Source organism: Vicugna pacos, unplaced genomic scaffold (genome assembly GCF_048564905.1).
Source record: "Vicugna pacos unplaced genomic scaffold, VicPac4 scaffold_19, whole genome shotgun sequence".
NCBI classification, from domain to species: Eukaryota; Metazoa; Chordata; class Mammalia; order Artiodactyla; family Camelidae; genus Vicugna; species Vicugna pacos.
The window spans coordinates 73,188,055-73,212,528 of NW_027328740.1; the positions used below are offsets into that span (position 1 = coordinate 73,188,055).

The 24,474-nt window shown below is 41.2% G+C and overlaps 1 protein-coding gene across 1 annotated transcript in view; it reads left to right on the forward strand.

Moving 5' to 3' along the window:
* Window positions 1–24,474, forward strand: part of LOC140693509 (uncharacterized) — a 311,246-nt gene that overhangs the window by 231,306 nt on the left and 55,466 nt on the right. The window contains exon 13 of the mRNA XM_072957329.1: window positions 12,614–12,734. Within this exon, the coding sequence (XP_072813430.1) occupies window positions 12,614–12,734 (121 nt within the window). The remainder of the gene's footprint in view (window positions 1–12,613; window positions 12,735–24,474) is intronic.

Sequence of the window (24,474 nt, forward strand, 5' to 3'; positions counted from 1 at the left end):
TTTTTTCTGCACTCTTTTCAGGTTTTAAAATTTCAAAATTTTGATTTGACATGTCACTTTTTTAATAGAGAGAATAAAGCTCATGCTGTTTTAATATGTAAATAAATGTTTTTGTATTTCAATACCCTTCTATGATTTCCTGGCTCTTTGAGAAGTATTTTGCAAGATACTTAGATTACCTACTGTTGGAAAAATACAGACGTGACTTTTATGAATATAGGCGTAGTACAGTTCTGTTGGTTTTTACTACAGTGCAAGACATGAGACCTAGGAGAGCTTTGCTGCTGATTGCCAGGAGGACAGATCTCAGGTCTCAGTCTCCCCTCGTGTAAAATGAAGTGGCTGGACTGGATTCTTTCCTCTTCTAAGATGAGCTTCCATGAGCCTATGTCTTTTGTTTATATTTAGGAGTATTAGCAATATCAGATTAAATACTGAATACCCCTCCATCCCCCCAAAGCAAAGTGCAGTATATGCTACATAAGCTTCTAGTTATCTGATTCTCGTTTCTCATCTTACAGTCAATTTTTGTGTTGCATGTTTCCCGGCAACCTGGAAGGTCTTCTTAGCCATAGGTGGCGCTGTTGCAACTTTTTACAGTCTTAATTTTTCTGTTTGTAAAATAAGGCTTAAACAATGTGATTTTATTTTGATTCCTTTGCTTAATGCTTCAGAATAGCACAACGTCCATTATGCCTTTCTACCTGGAAAATTTTTTCTGCTTATATCATAGTTTTATTCTTTTATCTCGCTGTGAACATTTCAGACTTGCTGTGCAAACAATGGCAAAATCGGGCTTTTCTTCTAGTGTTAGAAACCAGTGAGCCGGGATATTATAAAACAGCTAGAAGCTGCCTCTGGAGCACCATAAAGCTGAAAGGTGTGTTGAGTTCCCTGAGTATTGACCCCGCCGCTGTGTGTTAACTGGTGGGAGTTGATTTGGTACATATATGATGGGGTGTAGTTTCTTGACTTGGGTTTGCCTGCACGTGCTGACACTGAACCATGTGATCCTGAGTCAGCTCGTTCTGAGTTTTCCCCTCGTCTGTGAGAAGGGGACACTCATATCTGCTTTGTAGAATTGTGAGAATTAGTAATTATGTAACATGTTTACCACAGTGGGTATGTCAAGAGAGCTCATAAACTTTAGCTGCTGTTTTGTGTGCAGCCATCATTTTATAGTCTTTGGTAATTACAAAGAAACAAGAAAATAAGAAAAGCTGATTTTATGATGAAAGATATTTGAGGACGTTCCATAATTCCTACACCCATAATTTAGCATCAGCAGAGTCAGAACTGTTACACAGTCGCCCTGGACCAACGTTAAGCCACAGAAATTTTTGTTACTTCATATATGTTGGGGCCTAAGGGGAACCAATACTTATACACATGTTGTCTCCAGCAGCCAACTGAGAGATGACACAAAAGAGTAGGCAGGCGATAAATGTCTTCTTTGTTACTGATGAAGCCACGTTCTCCATGAACTTCAGGGCTGTGGATAAATGAGTGTCATGATACTGTGTCCCAGAAGTAGAGACTCACCCTGTCCCAGGTATCTCTGGGCCACAGCAAGCCTTCCCTTGAGAGAATGAGCCCCATCATGCACAGGGCTGTTCTGCAATGGAGCTGAGCATCCAGGGTGCTTCCCTAGGGTAGTCAACACTGGAGGGAAAGGAAGGGTTTCACATGCCCTGCTTGTCTCCCCGGAATCACAACTCAATCTGTTAATGTGAGGAGGGCTAGCTGTGGGCCAGGGGTCAGGGCTGTGAAGGGAGTAGCACTCTGCATGGCCCAGAGGAGTGGGGAGGAGGTATCCCTTCCATCAGTTTAAACAGGTGGTGGGATGGAACAGAAGGGTTCATCCCATGAGTTTATAAAAGGAGAAATAAGAATTTCCTTTGGGTATTAGTCTAGCCAGGAAACACAGAAGATGATTAGGAAGGAGACTTGTAAACCACTGTAATATTAATTTGACATTTGTTGAGCACCCAAAATGTGCTACATTCTTTTCTGAGCGTTTTACAGAAATGAATCCTTCAATCTTCTCAACAAGCGAGTAAGGAAGGTTTGATTGTTATCCCAGTTTCACAGTGTGGAAATTGAGGCACACAGAGGGTAAGTTGACCAAGGTCACAGAACTAGTAAGTGGCAGAGCAAGTATTTTAACCCTGGCTGTATGGTATTGTGGCTCCCAGAATGGGCTTTGGGTGTTTAGATGTATCTGCATCCCTCGATTTCTGTACGTCTGTGCATCAATTAGCCCAGAAAGGACAGGGAAAGGAGAGTTACACAGGTGCTCACAGTCGTGTCTCGGCAACTGTCCACGAAGAGTGCACCGTGATTAGAATTAATTGTTTTCCAGGCAGCAGATCTGTTGGTATAACAGAAATTTAGTCCATTGAATTCATCTAGAAATCCTTCCTGCTCTGCTTCTGTCCACACTTGCCATGTGACTGCCTGCCCGTGTTTGGGCCGTGGAGGAGAACATATACTCATGGTTGAACTCTGATATTGCAGTCTGGTTCATAGTTTCACATCTTCTGTTACATTAATAAGTTAAATTTCTGGTTTTCTTGCATCAGTGTCTCATGAGTTTGGTTAATGTGAAACCAGTCCATGGGAGCCCAGGGGTTATGATGGTATAAATTTTTAGCACGTTGTGGCACTTCTAGCCATGCAGACATGACTGGGGGATGTACGCCTTTCTCACTGATTTCTCCCAACAGCAGGGTCCTCTCACGGATGTGAGGCTGGGAGCTCTCTGAGTAGCTCAGTCAGAGGCCAAGTCCACCAATCCGAAAATGATGAAGTACCTGGAAGTGGGTTTAATAAAAGTAAAGGGCTTCCAGGTAGTCCGATGGGCTGTTCAAGAAATTTGGTGAAAAGCTGTCCACTGTCTGTGGTTTAGCTGCTTCTTTGCTATTGAAAAGTCTGGAGTAGATGAAGGGATTTTAAAAAGCAGAAAGGAGTGATTTCAGGTGGTACATCCACACCGGTGAGAAGTGATGGATGACCGCCTGTGTGAGGCACAGACAGAGTCTTACAAACTTCATAAAACAGCTTCAAATGCTCTGCCATCTGAGTGCGCTTCATATGGGGTCCAGTTCATCACTGGTCACGCTGTGAGGGCAAGTAACTGACGATGGCAGAAAGGACACGGAGGCATCAAAAAGGTCTCACTCATGTTCCCTGTTTAAAGAATGTGGCACAGTGTATTATATTTGAGCTGGTTTTTCACTGAACAGTTTTTAGTGTTTTCTGGGACTCCCCAGTGCCCCAAGGTTCCATGCAGCTGGGTGTCCCCTCATTGCAGCTCCGTCAGCGCTTGCCCTGGGCTGATGTGGTGTCACGGGAAGCAGGACGGTCAGCGTCCCCGGCTCCTCTGAGCTCCGTCTCCTCATCTGCAGAGCCTGGTTTCCCATCCGTGTCTACTTAGTAGGGTTGCTGAGAATCACACGTGATGGTTATCAGGTGTGATTTCTGGTTGTCTCTGCGATTGGCAAATAGCCAATAATTGATAGAAACTCTTGTTTTTTTTTATTGTAATTGTGTCTCCTAGATTGCAGTGGTTTTTAGTCTGCATTTTTTTATAACTTTACTCATTTTTAAATATGCCCTTATTTTATTTATTTTTTTTTTGAGGTACTGGGGACTGAAGCCAGGACATTGTGCATGCTATGCAGGTGCTCTACAACTGAGTAATACCCACCCTCCTTTTCTGCACTTAAAAATAAATATTGCAATACACAAAATAGCTCTTAAACTCCATCATGGGACCTGGTCTCTGTATAGGCAAATGAACACGTATACTATTTCAATAAGAATAAATGCTGTTGAGACATACGTTTCTGAATCTGTTAATGTGCTTAAAAACGATCATAGCTAGTGATAAACACGAGACTTAGATCCAGGACTTTTTAGGGTATGTTTTGCCATCATGGGAAATTACATTCTACCGAGAAGGCTAATTGGGTCTCTTTGATATTTGGATGGTTTAGCAGGTGATCAAGGCTTTCCAAAGCTGACAGTTTTGTATTTTAAACTAACTGCAAAGTTATCTTCTAGAAGATGGAAATCCTAAGCTTGTGAATTTCCCAGTAATCCAGGGGGTATGTGTCTGTGTCTGTGTCTGTGTGAACGTTTGTGTGTGTGATTTCAGGAATGTAGAAATAAGTTCCATATAGACTTCTGATATCTTTCTCTTCCAGTTCAAGGTTTAAGCATATCCTTACACAAATAAATTGATTTTCTTTTGTCATTTGGCATATTGGCGGGAATAAGAGGTTCTCATACTTGTTTCAGAAGGGTTGGGAAGCATGAGCTTAGAAAACGGGAGGAGAAAGAGGCAGGGAGACACTTCACACTTTGTGCAGTATATGAGAAACGGTAGCTTTTCTTTTCTCTTTTCTTCTAAAGCAAACTGGCTCTGAATTGTAACACACTATTCCTCAGAATTGCTTTTCTAATCAGATACAAGTGCCTCAGATTTTTCAAGGCAACATGAATGATGAAATGTGTTTTAGCATTTATCTTTAAAAGTAGTTTTATTTCTCAAGTAAAAGACTATAGCCTGTTTCTTCCAGCGTCTCAAGAAATTCTCATTGATCTATGTACATGTTCTATGTGCTTATTTTCTTTTCTTTTTTTTAAGTGCTTGTTTCATTGTGGTGTGAATCAATGTTTAAAATTTCTGGATTTTGATCTTTAGAAAATGCTGATATATCAGAACTGTTAAAAACCTGATTGTTCTTTGGTCCTTGTTTGGTGGGGCACCCTATTGATTACTCTTGTCTGTTAAAGAGAGAAATTCTTCCTCTAGCCTGCAGATCATTAAGTGTATGGTTTGCAGTATGCCTTTAAATTTCATTGAATGCATTGAACATGATTGTCCAGTGAATTTTGAGTTGACTCATAGTAATGACTTTGCTTTGATTCTGTGGCTTTTGCTCCTCTCCACAAGAGCTTGAATTCTCTGTTGCATTTTGTATACGTGTTCTTCACAGTGGAAGAAATTTTGCATTTTTTACAGAGGTGGTTTTTCCTAACACCTCTGAATGCCTTCTGTAATTGATACAACAAAAATCTGTTATTTCAATGCTTAATTATTTCATAAACTAGTTTTTGGCTTAATCAGAAACAATGACAGAGTGATAATAAAAAATAGGAAAACTTTCCTTCCTTTGAAGAATAGAAATCAGGTGGTCAGGCTCACCCATGCTTTGGGCCTGACACACTTAATCTCATGTCATTGTGTATCATGATTCGGAGATGGAGTTGCTTCAGGTTTATTGATTTTTGTTTTAACATTTGTGTTGAATTCTTTCTCCAGGCTTATGTATCCTGTTGGGTTTGTTGAAACTGTAGAAGGGAAACAAAAGCTTTTTTTGGTTTCCGGAGGCCTGAGTTGCTGATGATAAGGGTTGAGGGTGGGCTGAGGAACAGAGTGACACTCCCTCTGCTCCCAGCTGAAATTGATGAACAATGAAATCAATTAAGTGTATCGGTATTTGACCAATAGAAGTTAGCGAGCCCAAACTGGCTAGTTATGCCCAAAGAAAGTACTGAATTCACCTGCAGAATTAGGTGCTTTACCAAGAAGAAGCAGCTTAGAGCAATCAGAAAAATCAGTCCTATGATGAGATATAAAGTAAATATAATATCTTTTATTTCTGAAACTTTTCTACGTTAAGTTGTGTAGAGCTAAAATTAAGTTTCAAGCACCAGGAGTTAACAGTGTGGGTGGTTCTGTATGATCATTATTCAGGAATGTGCCTAGACTCTGCTAGAGTGTCTGAAGCTGGCAGGAAAAGACCCAGAGCCAGGATTTGTCACCTTAGGGTGTCCTCCATAATGGTTCCATGTGGGAGCCCATGATTGGGTTAACAAATTGTAACAGACCCCAGCCGCCTGTCAAATTTAAGAAGAAAACGTATGCTTAGTAACTGCTTTGCAAGCAAGTGCCTGTGCATCCTCACTCCTGTCTCCTTGCCTTAAAAAGCAGAGATAATGCTTTGCTTGCGTAGATGATGTTTTAGATAGCACTCTGCTCATCGCAAAGCAATGACCCAGGCCCACAGCTATAAAGGCTGGGCTTGTGTGCAGTTAGATACTCTATTATCCCCCAAGCAAGGACCTAGCTGGTCTGGTGGTCTGCTTTGTAATTCACATGTCTAAAGAATGTATCTTATTCCCCTCACCCCATGACTTACCTAAAGATACACTAAGCCTTTGTACTCATGGTGGATTCTACAATCTCTGTCTCATCCTTCTTTCCCCAAGTTCCTGCTTACTATCACACAACTGTTAATGACGTTTTCCTTTGATTATACACAATAAATATGGGATCATTTGAGAGGCTCGTGGAGTTGGGTCCCTACGCCCTCTCTCTTTCGTGACTTTTTCCACAGAGTCTTGAGTATTCATTCCCTGTACGTAAGACTTCTGCCAGCCAGAACCCACAGTTCCAGGTGAGAAGGATGCAGGCTTTATCTCTCCTACCTCTAGGGAGAGAGAGTAGAAAATTGAGATCTGCTCTTCCGTGGTCCCTTCCTGCCCCAGGTCTGCTCCAGTTCACCTGCAGCCTTCTGGCCTCTGCTCACACTGCCTCTGTCCCAGGACTGACAGCAGCCTTTTCTTCCCTGGTAAACATTTCCTGTGCCTTTTAGAAGTTGGTCTCTTCTCTGCAATACAACCCTGGCAGATGTGATGGTGGTAAACGTGCTGGAGGGCAGTCACTTGGGGACTGCCAGGAGCCATGCTGATTCTCCTGAGTCTCTCATTCGGGGTTACAGAACTGTCGAGCAGCAGAGGAAGCCCTTTAACGTGAGGCCAGCTCAGCATTGCATCACTTTCATTTTATTTTTGAATTTTCAGTGGAGAAATTATTTGTAGCAAACTGTTCCAGATTTTTGGCTGCCTGCTTTCCTCACCACCATTTCCTTGTTGGCTCTGGTGCTTGTTGTAAGAACCAGGTTTCTTCTCTGGTTATTTCTAGCAGCTGGGCTTGCCGAATCCTTGATCTGCATTTGAAGCAGAATGCTTCTTCGTGATGTCAAGCTGATTTTCCTATTTCTGAATATTTCGTGTACACTCAGCAACTCTTTCAAGTGAAATGCTCTTGTCCAATTCTGTTAACCCATATTTGCCGATCTCCTGCTTTCATGCTGAGGGCAGTTTCTTCTTCCTGTAATAAAAGTTAGCAATTTGCATTTACTATTTGAAGGTTCTGGCCCTAGGTGCTTTTGTCCTTAACAGTTTTAATACAATTCACCCATTAAAATGTGCAGCGGTTTTTACTCAAAGCCCAGAATTGTGCATCGCAGTCAATCTTAGAATATTTTCATCCCCCAACAGGAAGCCCTGTATGCACAAGCAGTCATTCCCATCTTCCTCATCCTCCCCCAGCCCCAGGCAGCCATTGTTCTCTCTCTATGGATTTGCCTGTGCTGGACATTTCACGTAAAACAAGTTATTTCATGTAAATGGAACTGTCTATTGTGACTGACTTCTTTCACACTGAGTAACTTTTTCAATGTATTTCCAGGTTGTGGCCTGGGTCAGTACTCTATGCTTTGCTATTGCTGAATTATATTCTACTGTATATCTGGGCCCTACTGTTTACCCATTCATCAGGTGATAGTCGTTTGTGTTGTGTCTGCTTTTTGTTTGTGAAGAGTAATGGCGCCGTGAATAGTCCTGTAGGAATTTTTATGTGGACATTTGTTTTCAGTTCTCTTACTTGTGTGACCAGAGAGCAGAAATGCTGGGTCATTCATAAACCAAATGTTCAACTCTCTGAGGGCCTGCCAGGCTGTTTTCTAAAGTGGCCACCCTGTGTTACATCCTCAAAAGCAAGGGCTGCGCGCTCCGCTTCCTCTGTGTCTTCATTAGTGCTTGTTACACATTTTTTTTATTATAACCTATTGTAGTAAGTGTGAAGCGGTTTCTCCTAGTGGTTTTGACTTGATTTCTTTTACAGCTAATGATATTGAACATCGTTTGATTGTGCTTATTGGCCATTTGTATATTTTCTTTGAAAAATACATTTTCAGATACTTTATACACATTTTAATTGAGTTCTCTTTTTCTTGTTGAGTTGTAGGAGTTTTTTCTTTTATTTGAAGATACAAATACTTAATCAGATAAATAATTTGAAAAAATTTTCTCCTCTCTGATGTTTTTTCACCTTCTGGATGGTGTCCTTTGAAGCAAATTTTTAACATTTGATGAACTCCAATTTATCACTGTTTTCTTTGTTCCTTGAGCTTTTGGGGTAATATTTAAAATCTGAGGTATTTTATTTAAACTTTTATATAAAAAATAACTTAATTCTTAAGACTGTTCTAGGAGATGGGTGCTGTGGCTGTCCCCAGTCTATGGATAGGAGACTGAGGTGCAGAAAATTTCACTGAAATATCAGTGTCACAGCTACCCAGTGCTGTGGGATTTCAGACCCTCATGTTTGTCCCCAGCATTTGTGATCTTCACCACCATGCTCCACTACTGCCTGGAATCATTAATGAAAAAGTTTTCCTTTTTTGATTTCTTGATTGTTTGTTTTCTCATTGGGGAACTCACCTCTTCATTTTCCTTGCAGAGATCTGTGTAGGTTTATTTTAGATCTCATGTACTTATTTATTACACAGGCTCCAGCGATGATTGTGCCTAGTTGATCTAATCAATTCATACTCAAGTCTTTCCTGCTCATGACACTAAAAAGAGAGTCATGATTTACATAATGCTCAAAGAAGAATGTACTTGAGTGATTTTATTTTTCTAACCAATCAAACAAATCAAATAAAAACCCGGTGTTGGAACAGATTATAAGCCCTGCAGAATAGGGTCACTGTCTTCCTTGTGTTTCATTTGATTTGTCACAGTGTCTGGATAGTGCCTTGCTGTCCAGCAGTTTTGTGAGTATACGGTGCTCGTGAATCATTGTAAGGAAAGAATTTTGACAACAGACTGTGTTGTTCATTTCACAAGGGAAAAGATCATATAGAAATACTGCTCAGATTTATTTTAAAATTAAGCTTGGTGTTTTGAGAAGGGTTCAAGAAACCATACAAAAATCTTTTTCACTAATTTTAAATCTATCTTAGACACATTATGCATACATAGCAGAGTAACTTATCAACTAGTTTTGACAAGAGGAGTGTATTATTGATTATCTATTTTAGTTGAAATATTCTACCTGGGATAAAGTAATCAGTGCCCATAAATGAACAAATATGTTTGTATTTCTATGCAACATGGGGGCAGACTTCATATGTTTTTATATAATATATATGACTGTGTGTTTTAATCTGTCTGTCAGTGTTTTTATAGTTTTTCATCAATGTTGTAACTTTAGAATTCTTCTATGGAAATCACCCCCAATTCTAGTGCAGTTTGTACTGTGTATCCTGTCTTATGCATGGGATTCCACTGTCCCCTCACTGAGGAATTTCCTCTCCTATTGAGTTAGTAGCAGAGTTAAAGGAACTGTGATTTCTAGGCCTTTGCTCTCCATGTGTTTGCAGTTGGCTGTCAATCAAGATTTTCTCTTTCTTGAGTTTTCATTGTTCAATTAGAATTTTGGAAATAACAATTAATATGTTGCAACACTCTCCCTAGAAACTTGATGTGTTTGTGCTTTCCAGTTTCCAATTTACAAAAAATGTAAATGCACTCTTGTTTTTAAATAGTCCTTTTTCACTAGATATTTGTTTACTTCTTTATAGTCAAAATATTTTTTTCCCAATGAATGAATAGGTTTGCATGTTTTAAAAGATACCTTACTTTTTAAATTTCTTATTCTAACAGGTATATTCGTTGTACAGAATTTAGAAAATAAGGATAAACACAATTATAACTTAAAAATGGCCTCTAATCTCACCTGGAGATACAGTTGTAAGGTTTGAAATTGAGAATTACAAGTCCTCTCAAACTGTTCTTCTATTTCAAGTACGGTTTGGTTACTGAGATCCTCGAATTCCCATATGAATTGTAGCAGCAGATAGTCAGTTTCTGCAGAGGAACCCACTGGGATTGTGATCGAGTCCACGTTGAATATATGGATCGCTCTGGGGAGCACTGCCATCCCAAGAATGCTGTCATTTGATTCAGGAATGTGCGTGGTGTGTCTGTCCAGGTATTTAGGTATTCTTTAATTTTTTTCAGCATTGCATAGAGTTTACATTGGATTATTTTACTATATATTTTGCCTTTATACTGAGGACAAGTGTGCAAGGTACCGGGATCAGAAGTGTATTGGAGCTCCGCAGCTTGCTGCCACCATGGACGCTGTGCTCTTGCTTCGCCCACTGTACAATGTTGCACAAAATAGGACCTAAGTAACTCTCTCTTGAAAGAATGATTATATGATTGCTGGATGATGCTTGAGAGTCCTTGTGATGATGTCTTTTTCCCAGAATTTCCCCTCTTCTTTACTATGCCCTTTCCCTTCCTTTCCTCCAGCCTGTGTTTCAGCCTGCCTGTGGCATTGATTTTCCTTGTCTGTGGACTCTTCCTTTCACTAGTTCGTGATAATGTTACATGTGAGATGTGGAAACTTGCTAGATGTCAAGAAAGAGGAAATCCATTGCATTCTAGTTTTTTTAGAGTGTGCTATTGTATTATCGATTGAAATGAAATCAGGCTGACCCATTGAGCCATCCCCTGAGCTCTTTTTGCCTTCCTACAGGTGATACTGCTCTCGTTGCTGCATGTGCCCTTCCCCCAGACTTGGTTTTGGGGTTGAGTAAGTCACCGTCACTGGAGCCCTCTCTTTAAATGATGAAGAGAACATTTGCTCTTTCTCCCTGTTTGGGGACTTGGATGAGATGAGGCAACAGATAAAGAATGGAGCCCCACCTCATTCTGACCCCCGCTCTTTCCGTTCCTTTCTCCAGGGGAAGAGTACAATTCAAAAATATAAAGATTGTGAACTAATGAGATAGACAAGACAACCGATCATTTATTAAATACCCTTTCATGCCAGAAACAAATGTATTATACACACAAAAAGCACATAAAATACGGTAGTACTGTGGTTACAAACGTGGGTCCGAGTTCGAGTCCTGGTCTGGAGTGACAAGTCCTGTGAGATGGAGAATTGGTAGGTCGGCTTAGCCTCTCTTGGACTTGTTTTCTGTCCTGCAGAGATGGGGCTCGCTAGGCGTCCCTCCCCCGTAGAGGTGCTGAGGGGTGTAAAAGACACGTGTAGGCAGACCGAGCACAGCTGCTCTTTCCTCGTAAGTGCAGGATAGCATCGCTTTTGCGGTGATGGCTTTATGACTGCACCGTGTAGACTCTCAGTGCTCCAAAGGGATGCCTTGCAGATTGGAGATGGGATTCTCACTTCTGTATATACCCAAGGATTGTGTTATTGGGCCTTGCTAATTTGACTCTATTCTTTAGAAAGTACATAATGTAGATATATCTTTCAAACATGCATGATTTTTTCTTTTATTATTTATAGTTCTACCCTCTCATCTCTTGGTGTGACTTTTCATGGAATCCAGGAAACAGTCCTAAGCAACCTGCCTCTTCACACTTCTCCGTGGTGGTTTCCTTCCCTGACTAGAAGAGGGTTTTGCATAGGTAATTTTGATTGCTCCCCTTCTCTTGGAGACTCTCTGTTTTTCTGCCCATCTCTCACCTGTCCATCTGTCCATTTCTCTACCCACTCATTCTTCTGACTTGTTTCAATAAGCATTTCAGGCAGCTTACAGAAGAACAGGTACCAAATAAACAGGTGAGAAAATGGGGCCAAGTTCATACAGTGAGGCTAGGAGTTGAGCCTGTGTGAGAGTTGCCAGCGTGAGACACACGCCTCTGCCTTGTGACTTATAAGATAGACAACATCAATGTGCCTGAAGCTCCCAGCAGACACAGGGAAACAGGGTTTGTGGGAGATGCTCATTGGCTGTGAAATAAATAAGTGGCTTAGTAGAAGCCCAGCCTTTCCAAGTACTAAGGCTTAGGAGAATATTTTAGTGTCTTCCAAAATCAGATTATTGCATCTTTTCTTTTTCAGAGTTTTATGTATAGTTGGTTTACATTCTATACCTGGAAATTTCTCCAAAACTTCTGCCCACGTGAGTCCCATGACTCGGGAATGGGGTGGTTCTGCTCATTGACGGGTGTTGGCCAGAAACGGAAAATGACAGCCTCAAAGGAGCCTGGGATTTATCAGTTATGTTTTGTCAGTGCTGTAGATTTCAGAAAATGCTTTCACCTTTTCTTTCCATCTGAGGCAGCAGCGCGCTCTCTTACCAGCATCAGGAGCTCAGGGCCACGGGATGGTGGGGGCTGACTGCACTGCCGTCAAGACAGCTGAGCTAGTCACTGCAGGTGTGGTTCTTTTACATACTGCAGTTCATGCTCTTTACTAGAATGTTTCAACAGGGAGTTAATTAACTGAGTTAATTAACCTTTTATAAATATGATGCTTTGTTGAAAAGACAGTCATAGGCAGAATATAAGTTGTGATCACTTTAAAAATGGTTTCATTACTGAAATTTCAGTAGGAAAGATCCAGTTTATCTTATTTCCGCCTCTCTTTAAAAGTAACAAGGAAAGAAGACAGAGAAAGCAGAGGATGATTTCTGTTCTTCCTCTCGGCTTGCAGGTGCCCTCACCTCCAGTGGCATCCATCCAGACACCAGCACTGACACTGGCCGTGCTCAGAACTGCCTCAGCCCTGAAGACACATCTGACAAATGGAAGGGGGCCGCGCCCTGTTACAGCAGGTGCTCTCACTTTGTGGGTCCTTATGTAACTGCGCGGTGTTATTCAGGATCGCCCTTTCTACACTTTGTGACGCTGCTGCGGTGTCTCCTAGTTATTTGTTCCTGTAAGTACTCGTGTAATTTTCCAATGTGTGGTACTAGACATCTAAAAATGCATTTTTCAGATGAAAAATAGTGTGTATTTAATATAAATGTATGAAAAAAGGGTCAAATGGATCTATCCTGGTGCCAGTACTCAGAGATAATAATTAACACATTAACATCTATTTTCTGTTCTTTTCATCAGTGTGTATTACCTCTGTCATAAAAACCAGCGAGCAATGTGTGCCTGTATACTGTGTGGAGACCTCCATTTTCCATTCGGCTTATTACACATTTTTCTACAATATTCTATCTCCCCTGGCATGATTTTTAATGACTAGTATAGCATTCTGTCTTGTGGAGTCCTCGTCCATTTTACTTTGGACTTAAATAAACTTTTAAATTCCAAGTATACTTAACTGAAATTCTGAAAAGAGATCTGTTGTGGTACCGAAAGTCCCCTACATCCCTTCCCCTTTTTTCCTGAGAGTAAAAACTGCTGACAATGTGGAGTATATATTTCATGACCTTTATGCCTATGTCATATAAATAAACACATACATACACGTATATGAGAAATCTATGTCTATGTGTGTGTATATATGCTTTATTGAAAAATAAGGCCATACTATATGTTTTCTGCAGCTCGGTTTATTCACTCAGGTATATATCACAGACGTCCTCTCTCTCCAGACTCACCCGGTCCTTTCAGATAGAGTAGAGGGTTTTCCTGATATGCAGGTTTGGTCTCTTGTGTAAGGACACCTTTCGTGGGAGCGTACTGTGGACAAGGCCTTGGACCACGCCGAAACACCGGAACTTTAGTGCCCACAGCTCACCGTGATTTACCGCATCATTGTCTTGATGGTGGACACTTAAGTTTTCTCCATTTTCCACTGTCAGAAAGGGTGTTTGACTGGCATACTTCTTATACAAACATTCCTGTGATCTTGTATGAGTATTATTTTCGTTAAGTTTTCTGGAAATTTAGTCCTTGGATGTGACAACTACATAAATCACAGGCTCCTTTCAAGTGAATCAAGAAATTCCTTCTCCTGTGGGGCATGAAAAGATGTAGAATAACTTATGTAACCAATTCTCTATCGCTGGATATGATTTCACTTCAGCTTTTCTTCTCACCATTGTAAACAGTGCTGTGTAAATGCTCTGATAAGTACATCTTTTTGAACTGAATTTTTCTAAATGAAACGATTCCAAAATGTGGAGTTCAGCCTGTGTGTACACACGTTTTTCAGAGTTTACATATCCATTGACATGTCATCCTCCAAAAGATCGCTCACAGTTTGTTCTCTCAAAGATGGACACTAGCTAGAATATCTTTTAAAAATATGTGCCAATATGATGAGCAAAAGTACTTTTTCATTGTTTTAATTTGCACTTGATGACCAGTGAGGTATTGAGCATTTTTCACTCATTAGCCATCTGACTTTTAAAAAGTGAATGATCTCTTTTGTCCTTTGCACACATTTAAGTGAGGCAGCTTCTTGTTGCTTTGTGACAGCTCTATGTATATTATGAACATTAACCCCTTGTCTTCATCAACATGTATCAGAGAGCTTTTCCTTGTCATATTTTGCCTTTCATTTTGTTCAGTAGGTTCATTTTTGTTGTGGCCCAAAATAATCTTAAGATTGTAAATGTCTTCTTTTTGGGTTTTATTCCTGATATTATTCTTAGAAATACTTTCTTATAATGGTATAAATTTCTTCTGTAGGTTTTTTAATCTCTAAGATGGAGATGATGATGGTACTTGTTATAGTGAAGAGAAGTTGAATTAATATGAGCAAAGAATTATATTCGCTGTTATTAGTACTTTCTAATATTCACATCACATTCTGTAATTTTTCTTGCGGTCATTATGACTGGAATAGAATTTGTTTTTTCCAGGGGATTCTCTGATTGTCCCAAGACAATTATTGAATTCCTACTTTGCTTTTTAACTTGAAATCCCACCTGTAAAGAATACTTATGTACACTAGAGTCTCTTTTTGAGCTCATGGTTTATTTTTATCAATCTTACTTTCTTACACTAGCACTATATCTTACATATTGTAAACATTTATTTAATATCTGACAGTGCGATTTTTTGATTCTCTTTTCGATCCCAAATTTTCTTGGTTAGTATTATGACTTTATTATTCCTGAAGAATTCTAATATAATTTTTCAAGTTAAAAAAAAAAAGAAGTGCTGTCGTGGGATTTTTTAGTACTTTTGAATTATCTTTAGGAGAACGTACATTTTTACAAAACTGCTTTCCTCCATACAAAATGTTGATGTCTCTACTTTCACACCTCTTACTTTACCCCACAGTACAGTCCTGTACTTCCACCATGTACAACATGGGCATTATTTTTGAGTTTATTCCAGATTATTGTTGATGTTTTTGTTAATTATTTAAGTCAGAATTTTTTGCTGTTGTATATTTTAACTGTTAAAACTGACACCTAGGAAGGCAGATTCGGTTTGTAAATACTCACTTTGTAACTTCTCATTTAAAATTGTAAGTATTAAGTACTTGTTACAGAATCCTTTCTTTTCTGTTTTTAAAAATTTGTTTCCAAGATTCTCAAAATGGTCATAGCAAAGTAGTATAGGTGGGGACAGAGATGGAGAGAGGTAGTGTGGCTCATGTACAAACTGTGAGCACTTTCATGGCTGCGTTTACACTGGAAAAGCCGCTGAAGAGTCCAGGATAAAACAGGGGTGGCTTTGTATGCAGTTGAAAGCCAGCTTTCTTGCCTGGTGAAGCTTGGTGGGCGTGACAGGTAGATGATCAAGGTCGAATGGAGGTTATTGGCTGCACAGAGCGCTGTGTCTGAGAACTGGAGAATATCGCCATGGGAAATGCTTGGTGCCAGGAACAAAGCAGAGGAGCTGGGGACCCTGTGTGTTAAGGAATTTCCAGCCCTCGGAGTGGGAAGATCAGACTCTGCATTCAGATCTGAGTTTGAATTCATCCTCTTTAGTTTACTTGTCCTCTGACTTTTGTCAAGCTATATACCCTATTTCACTTCCTGTTTTCTTATCTCTCAAAATAGGAGAATTACAGCCTGCTGCCAGATTGTTTGATCAGGTTAAATAATTAGTGTCTATAAGATGCCACGTACAGTCACAAGCTCAGTGAGAAATGGGCTGTCACCTGTTCTTCTGCAACTCAGTGCTTGACAAGACATGTGGGAAAGCCAGTCCCTAATTTGTGTGTGATGCAAGTAGGAACAAAATTAATGTCTTGCCTTTCCCTAGCAGTATACTTACAGCTTTGCTTCATTTACTTCTTTCCTCCTTTCCTTTCCCCTTTCCCATCCTCCACCAAAAGATCCTGAGACTCTCTCAGAATAGTAGATTCAAATTACTTTAAAGGTTGGCTCATCCTCATGAAATGAGAGTAACATAAAAAAAATCTGTGCACATCCCAGAATACATTGTATTTGATTTACACACACACGTGTGCACACATACACACACACAATCAGGCTACCTTCCACTTGCAGAGGGATAAGGACCACTTTTTCTGAGTTTTCACTCACTGAGCTTGAGAACAATGTCTCTTACACAGACTTTCACCAGGCTTCGTGCATGGTGTTTTTAATTGAATTTCGGCTTTGTGGCCATAGATATAGTCTCCTAATAGAAGAGAGAAAGTGGAGACATAGACATTCCACTGAGATATTGGTGTCATCATATTTTAGTTGGAAAGGACTTAAGACAGCATAGAGTCGTAATATTATATGGGTGAGAATCCATGATGTTGTAACTTGGACAAGAACATGGACCTTCTGCCGTCTTGTCCACAAAGGTGAAGAGGCAACTGGGCAGGGGATGGTAGGGATCCTTCTTGCTTGAGTTCCATGTTCTTGCTAGTTTTCATTGCTCAGTTGCCTTTAGTTTATGTCCATGAGGCCTCTCATGGGAAGGTCACTCTGTCCTGATAGATTGAGTTTCTTATCAGCAAAAAGCTCTGGACCCACTCATATTTCCCAGAGTTTTCTGCTGACCTGCTGACACTTTATATAATTGAGACCTAAGAAACTACAGAATATAAAATCCTTATTGTTATTGTTTGCCCTCGAGTTCCATAGGAAGGGGTGCTGTCTCAGGCTGTCTAAAGCCAGATCTGAACAAAGATAGGGTGACAGGCTGTGCTGCTGGTCCTCCACAGTTGAAGGGGATTTCCAACTTAGCTTTATATTCAAGGCAGATGAGTTCAAATCTTGCCTTTACCAGTTATTATCTTTGTGAATTTGGGGAGAAACTGTACTTTTTTGTGTCCAAATTTGTTTATCTGTAAGTAAGTTCAGTATTTATTTTAAGGTTTCTGTTTTAGAATTGAATGAGCTAATACTCTCATTTATACCTAAAATAGTGATCTCATGGTTCTATGCTGGTGCCTTGGTAGTTGATTACTAAGGGACTCCGCAGTGAGATTGGGGGTGGGGGACCCTGGATAATAGAGCTTATATTCCAGGATATGCTTGTAAAAGACTGGATGTGCAGTGGATTTTTAGTAAATATCTACTCCTTTCCTAATCTGCATTGATTGTGTATATATCTTTATACTAATATATGAACAATTTTTATTGCAATTTAAATATCTTTGTAGTATTTACAATATCTAGTTATAAAAATACGTGAAATAAAAAGATTTGAATTTATTTTCTTTTCAATAAGCAAAACAAAATAAAATAGAAAAGAAAAAAGTTTTGAAGGAGTAGAAATAATTTTATTTCTGTGGAATCAATTCCTTGTAATAGGTTTTTTGTTCATGTTGTTAAAAAGCATATAAAATTGATAGGTGGTGAAATACTGGAAATGAGGAAACAGTGGAGACATACTACCTCTAAGGCAGTCAATTTGTTACCAAGTCCAAACTCGTTCTGCTTGCTGCATGACAGGCCGATTAATCGGGAGATGAGATGTTGGAGTAAGGAAAAGAGACTTTATTTGTAAAGCTGGCAGACCCAGAAAATGGCATATTGTTATCCAGTAGAACTCTCTTCCCCAGGGCAGAATTCAGTCTCCTTTTATACTAAAAAGCGGCGGGGATGTGGCTGGTTGTTGCAAACTTCTTGCTGTATGAATTGTTTGTCCTTGAAATCCTTTGTTCCTGCAGCTGTCCATGTGGGTCAAATTATGGTGCCCCTGTAAAACCTCCAAAAAAAAAGAAAGGTTATTCACTATTTTACAACTTGCCATCTATACATAAGTGTAGAAGAGCAAATATCCTTAAAGATCAGAGCCCGGAGAATAGGCCCTCCTGGATATTTCAGGCTAAAGGCAACTTTCTTTTACAAAAGGTGCAGAGATAGCAAGTCTGAGCCTAGAAAACAAGGTACAGGATTAAAGCCAAATGAACACATCTAACATGGAGTGAAATTTGTTCTTTCTATTACAATTTCTTTTTCTCCCTCATAAATAATTTTAGTAAGAAACATGAGCAATTTTTTTATTTTTGCTTCTTAATAAAGGACTACAACTACAATTTAGTGAGCAGGGATGCTGTGCGTGCCTTGGTGTCACAGCAAACTCTTGTTGGTGGTGGTCGACCCTGCAACATGCCTGATGCCCCGTGAGTGTTGGTGAGGGTCCCCCTAACCAGGGGCTCTATTCAGGAACCACCATATGCGCGTTGACCTCTGGCACCTCTTTTTCAGCTGCAGGAAATTTTTTCAGATTCTATGATAGAAAAATCACTCCAGCTAGGGATAATCAGGGAGTAAAGGAAGAGGAAAAGGGCTTGAAGTAGAGTAGAAGAGAAAGACAGAAGCTCAGGGAGCCTGGGGGCTTGGCAGTGCTGCCTCGGGAGAGAGAGGAGCAGAGGTGTGGATGGGACCGGCTACGGAACCAGCTCCTGCAGCTTTCCCTGCACCCAAGCCACACAGCTTTTAATAGGGCCCAGGACTCTCTCCTGGCTGGATGTCACCCTGGGCAGAACCTTGAGAATCGAAGGTAAGGGGTGGGCAGCACTCACCTAGGGGGTCACTGAGGACTTTAGTCAAGTCCACATTGACTTTTCCAGTCATGTGCCTTCACCTGTTCTTTATCTCAGGATCTGAGAAGCAGGAGCAAGGAACTCAGGGAGAGATGCAGGAAGATATCTGACTGTGTTAAGAGACGACAGTCACAGTGACACTGGGAGCGAAGACACTTGCAGCAAAGTAAAATAACTTCACAACCATTGCATCAGAGCTGCATGTGTGAGAGAGCCTAAGCCTGTCTCAGAGTGCAGGGGACAAGCGGAATGGAATGGTAAAATTAACACTGACAATTGAAATTTTGTTAAATAGCCTGCTACTTTTAATTTTATCACTTCAATGTATGCAGGTGTATTTCTATGAGCATTTATAGGTTCACACAACCCCACCAGCCCCTCTTGCCCCCATGGGGGATGGGATTTCTCAAGCACAGTGCCCCTCCTGCTTGCTTGGGCCACGCTGCGGGTCCTCACCTGGGGCCGGACTGCTACAGTACACTGAGTCCCCGAGGCACGGCCTGGGATACATGACAGGAACAACTGTGCTCTTGGCTGAGGGCCTCCATTTCCCCCTGCAGTGTAAGAATGCCGGTGACTCAGTTAGAAGCATGCATCCAAGCCGTCCTTCCGTGTCATCACCATCTAGAAGCGGTGCCTGAATCTTCTGAATTTCTGCAGAATGTGGTTTACAATCACCTTGAACAAGTGAGTGTGTGTCCTCTTTCAAGTGGAGGAGTTACTGCCGTTTTCCTGGAACTTACTCACCACTAGTCCATCTGATTTTTCTGTGCTAGGATTCAGTATGGCCTGCTAATAACTCTGCAGTCAGATCTAGAAACCCTGATGAAGAGGATTATTTATTTTCTTTCTTTATATGATAGTATTTTACTTTCAAATTTCTGAGTTTTCAGTTCTTGGAGGAATTTTTTCGGGGGTTGGAGAAACAACTTTGCTCTTACCATCTTTGTGACCTGTTGCTATATGCGTCTCACCTGTCTTCTGTCACTTGTGAGGCGGTTCTATTTTTGACCCTGTCCGGGTTGTTCATATTTTAAAACATAAAATCTGTAAAAGTACAGTCCCTTTTACTCCGAAGACATTCCACAAATACTCCTTTAATCTGGGTATGGTTTTAAGAAGACACAATAATTAGAATATATACTTGCAGGTTGCCAGTGCAAAATCCCCAAATTAATAGTCGAGCTCAACATCTAAAATCTTTCTAATCTACCATGGATTTGTATGGATAAGTGAAGTAGTTTGCTAAGAACTCAATCCTCCCAAGCTGATGCTCTGCCAGATGGTGGAGCCGAGGGACGAGGGTGTGTCCTGCCCTTCCTGAGCTGACAGTTTCATGGCAAGGACCTTCACCAGGTGAAGAAATTGAAGTTTCTTCTAAGAACAGTGGGTCTGAAATGAGTCCAAAAGCGTGGGAGAGACACAATCACATTTGTCTCAAGTAGGGGAGAGTGGCTGTGGGGCCACTTGGGAGACTCATGAGTCCAGGTGGGCAGTGTTGTTGGCTTCCAATTGAGCGGTGGGACGGTCAGTGGGTAAAAGCGAACAGATTGAAGGCATGTTTAGATGGTAAAGAGGAAAGGATCAATGCTGTCTGTGAAGGTAGGATGGAGTAAGGCCCAGGTTTCTGGGTGGATTAATGAGTTAAATAATGGTCCTGCTGTGTTCTGAGGAGGGAAAGCAGCAGAGGGAGTTCTGGGGGAAAACTGATGAGTTCAGCTGTGGGTAAAGTGAAAGGCTGTTAGATGTGTGGTCTGGGAGCTCTGGTGAGAGCCAGCAGTGAGTAGGGGGCGGGGAGAGAGACTTTCAAATCATTTTGTCTTGTGAAAATACATACAAGAATGAGTAATGACACAACCCCTGTATATTCTGGATTTAAAACCCAGTAACATTTTGCTATATTGACTGCAGGGGTTCTTAATTTTTTAATAGAAATAAAATAAATAGAAACAAAATAGTGGAGTTAATGAATATCTTAGAGTTGATGTGTGTCCTTGTATGTATTTTCATACCTCATCTGTTTATAAACATAATCTACAAAAAGTTAACTTGCTTAGCATTAGAGTTAAACAGAGGGACGTGACACACTCTGTTGGTGGTTCAAGGTGATTTCTTGGGCAAATTATGTAGCCTCTCTGTGCCTTAGTTGCATCTTCTGTGACTGCCCCCGTGCCCCTCATCACAGCTGATTTCCTAGACTTGAAGTTGGGAGGGAGGCTGCTGAAGGGAGTAAGAGGTGGCAACTGCTAGGGTCACTGAAGAGAGAGACAAAAACAGATTAAAGCCGAGAAACTGAGTGCTAATAACCTCAAAGGAGAAAGAATCCCTTAGTTTTTTGAGCCACTTAGCCTAAGAGAACGAAAATCATGTGGATCCAAAGCTCTTGAGCATATGAGTATTGTGGGTGGGAGGGTTTCATCAGAAAAGGGTTGAGAAAAGGCCTTTTGGTTTCCCTTTACGTTTCCAGTAAGGATGAGGCGCAGAAGAAAAACCACCCGTTTCACTGTAGAAGGTGCTGTTTTGTGCGAAACTGTCCGAAGGTTGGAAACCATTCATCAGTGGTGCTGGCAAAAGAAGAGACTTCTGGATTGGGTGGGGCACTTGCTGTGACTTCCAGGTGACCTGCTGGCTGGGGGCTGTGAGGCGGGCAGTAGGTTTGCAGTGTGACCTGGGTATAATCCCTGGCATTGAGGCTGCTGATCTGACTAGCAGAGCTGGGCAGACACCGTCCTAACGGGGCTGCTCGGGATGAGGCCTGGGACACCTGCCATGCTGAGGGCGAGAGGAGAGCTCCCCTGAGGTTGTGTCCCTGTGAAGATTAGAAACGTCCTCCTGCAGGGGAGGAAGAGCCTCTGAGCAGCGGGCCGGATGCACAGGCAAGACCAGCCTGAGCACGGAGATTTCAGGAAGCCGGAATTCATACAGGCCCGAACAGCCTTGTTCCTGAGAAACTGGAGGGAAAAGATGCTGCAAATGCAGGCTAAGTTCAGACACTATTGTGTGTCATGAGTGATAGGAAAAGACTGTTCAGGCAGCCACGAGAGAACCCTGTGGTTGTCCCAGTTGGGCGTCACACAGGAGGGAGGAGCAGAGTTATATACTTTGCCACTTATTAGCTGTGTGACTTTGAGCAATATCACCCCACTTCTCTCTATATATATCTACATCTGTAAAGAGACACAGTGACAAGCTCGTGTCATCAGAATGCTTTGTTTAACTCTGATCCCCTTTGTCCAGTCCTGTCAGTGCTGCCCTGCAAGGTTCTGCAGCGGCTGCTCTTGCCCTGTGATGGGAGGGCATAAAAGGGCATTGTAGCACCCGAGGGCAGAAAGGGGTTGCTTTAAAAGCAGACATGTAGCCTCCTGCAGCTGCACACCTGCAGGCAGTTTGGTTCATGGTCGTGGAGAGGACTTTGGAGGCCTTAGCGTCGTCTTAAGACTTGTTTTCCCTTGGGGACCTGATTTGCCTTTGCAGATTAATGTTGAAGATTTGGGCTTCTGGCAAAGCTGTTTTCAGAGATGGGTATATACGTAAAATATCATATAAAATAAAATGATTTATTTAACGTGTGCGACTTTGCAGCTGTTGGGAAGAGCTGTGTTGGCCTGGTCTCCACGGGGGACACCAAGGGTCAGCAGAGCGTGCGGGAGGGAAGGCAGCCTGCAGTGCTTCTGCGGGGTGTTCTCCCCAGCAGGGCGCTCTGCTGAGTTGTCTCTTCTCTGAGTTTGGTTGCCAGAGGAGCAGACAGCAAAGTAATGAGTTCTGGAGGGATTGTATAATGACAGGAAGAAATAGGAACCTGGAGATTTTCTGGACTAAAACACGCTTTTGGTTCCTGATTCAGTGTGTTCCATTACAGAATTGATGAGTTGTGTCTATTCTGGAACGTCATTGAAATAAACGTTCAGCCTAAATGTTAAGGGCTTTGATTTATTTGGCTGGAGGACTCGAGCCGGGATGACAGCCTCTCAGATCACTCTGAGGGACTGCTCCCAAGAGGTAGTGGAGGAGCTAGGATAAATAGAATCTTTACAACAAATATCAGGTAATTGGAACAATAAAATATTGCTTGTTATCTAAAGAAAACCAGATATCTCAAGTTCAAGTATTTAGTGGTTTTCTATGTATGGTGGGAAGCAAACATTTGGGTCATTGAATTCATTCCTTTGGCAAGCACCTGGCTATCTAGGGCCAGTATCCTGTCCTTTCTTGCACTGAGTCTGCTCAGAGGGCACCACTGTGAGTGGCTGAGAGGCCGGGCTGTAGGCATGAACTCGCTGGGGGTTGGCAGCAGCCGCTGATGATTTGGATTCAGCATTCTTTGTTTACTGACATGGTTGCAGTATTTTCATGCACATTGTAGTATTTTCATTCACAGTGTTCCCCCTTGGTCCTAAATTCGACCAATATCTTGAGAGACATTTCATGACCAATTTTGTCCCACGGTGCTAGGATGGCTCATTCCTAGTTCAGGTGAAGAATCTTCTGAGTTGCCATTCAAGGTGTTAGTTTTTTTATCAGGCCCTGTTGATACTAAAAGTTCTCTGGATCACCTGTCTTACTACTCTATTATGATCCAGGAAGTGTTTACCCATCTTTGCTCATTCCCATACCTAGAATCACACTATTATATTTATTTTATTCAGGGTTATAAATTTTATCTGTTTCTTCAAGATGTTTAGCCATCATCCATCTTGTGGGCCTAGTTACACATTGGGAAATGTAACAGACAACAATTTTATAAAATAGACAGGATATAAGTAATACAGCTAGTAACGTTAATAAAGTCACGAGTAAGAATTTAATAGTCAAGAAGTTGTATTTTTGGGTTAAAATTTTGCTTGTGTTTCTGAGTTTGATCCTATGAGAAAGTTCATATTTATGGTCAGGGTCAGAGCAGGTATTAATTGGCCAGTTGAAATCTCCCACCTTGTAAGATCAACAGTGGCCTAAACAGAACTATAAATTCTTTTTAGAATAACGTTTCTGAGGGCTATCTAGTTAGAGCCTTGGAGTAGGGAAACCCACCAAGGTAACACAGAAGTACTAGACATAGGTAATTTATCATAAACTTAACAATTGGAGTAGTTCATAATCAAAGGTTGGAGAAATTATCAAAGTAATTGGTATACAGTCCTGGTCCGGTGTCTTGGGTCAGCAGTCTAGCTCAGATGTCGTCTTCTTCTCATCCTGGTATGGAAGCTTTTTCTCCATTTGGGCATTGTTTTAAGGTGAGCAGCGCTCTATAGGCCAGTGCACTGCAGGGGCTGTTTCAGATAGGAAATGAATCCGAGACTCCGTTTCCTTCAGCTTTGGTGTGTATGGTCTAGTTAAGAGTATCTGAAAAAGGGTCTTTCCATTCAGGTTGGAGACAGTTCTTTAAGTCATGCCTGTTGCAGTATGTATAATCCCCTGGCTGCAGGTCATGGGGCATTGGAATTTTACCCAAGGATAGATTACTGAGCTTCAGAATCAAACCTAGAGTATTCTTTTCATAATTCAATTAAACTGTAGAGCAGTGTGACATAACAGCAAGGAATGATCTGGGAAGTGTCTTAGTAAATATGGACCTCAATTAACAAAACTAGAATTTAATATCGACTAAAATATAATTTTTTTCTCTCTAAAGTTACCCTCAGTTTTCTCAA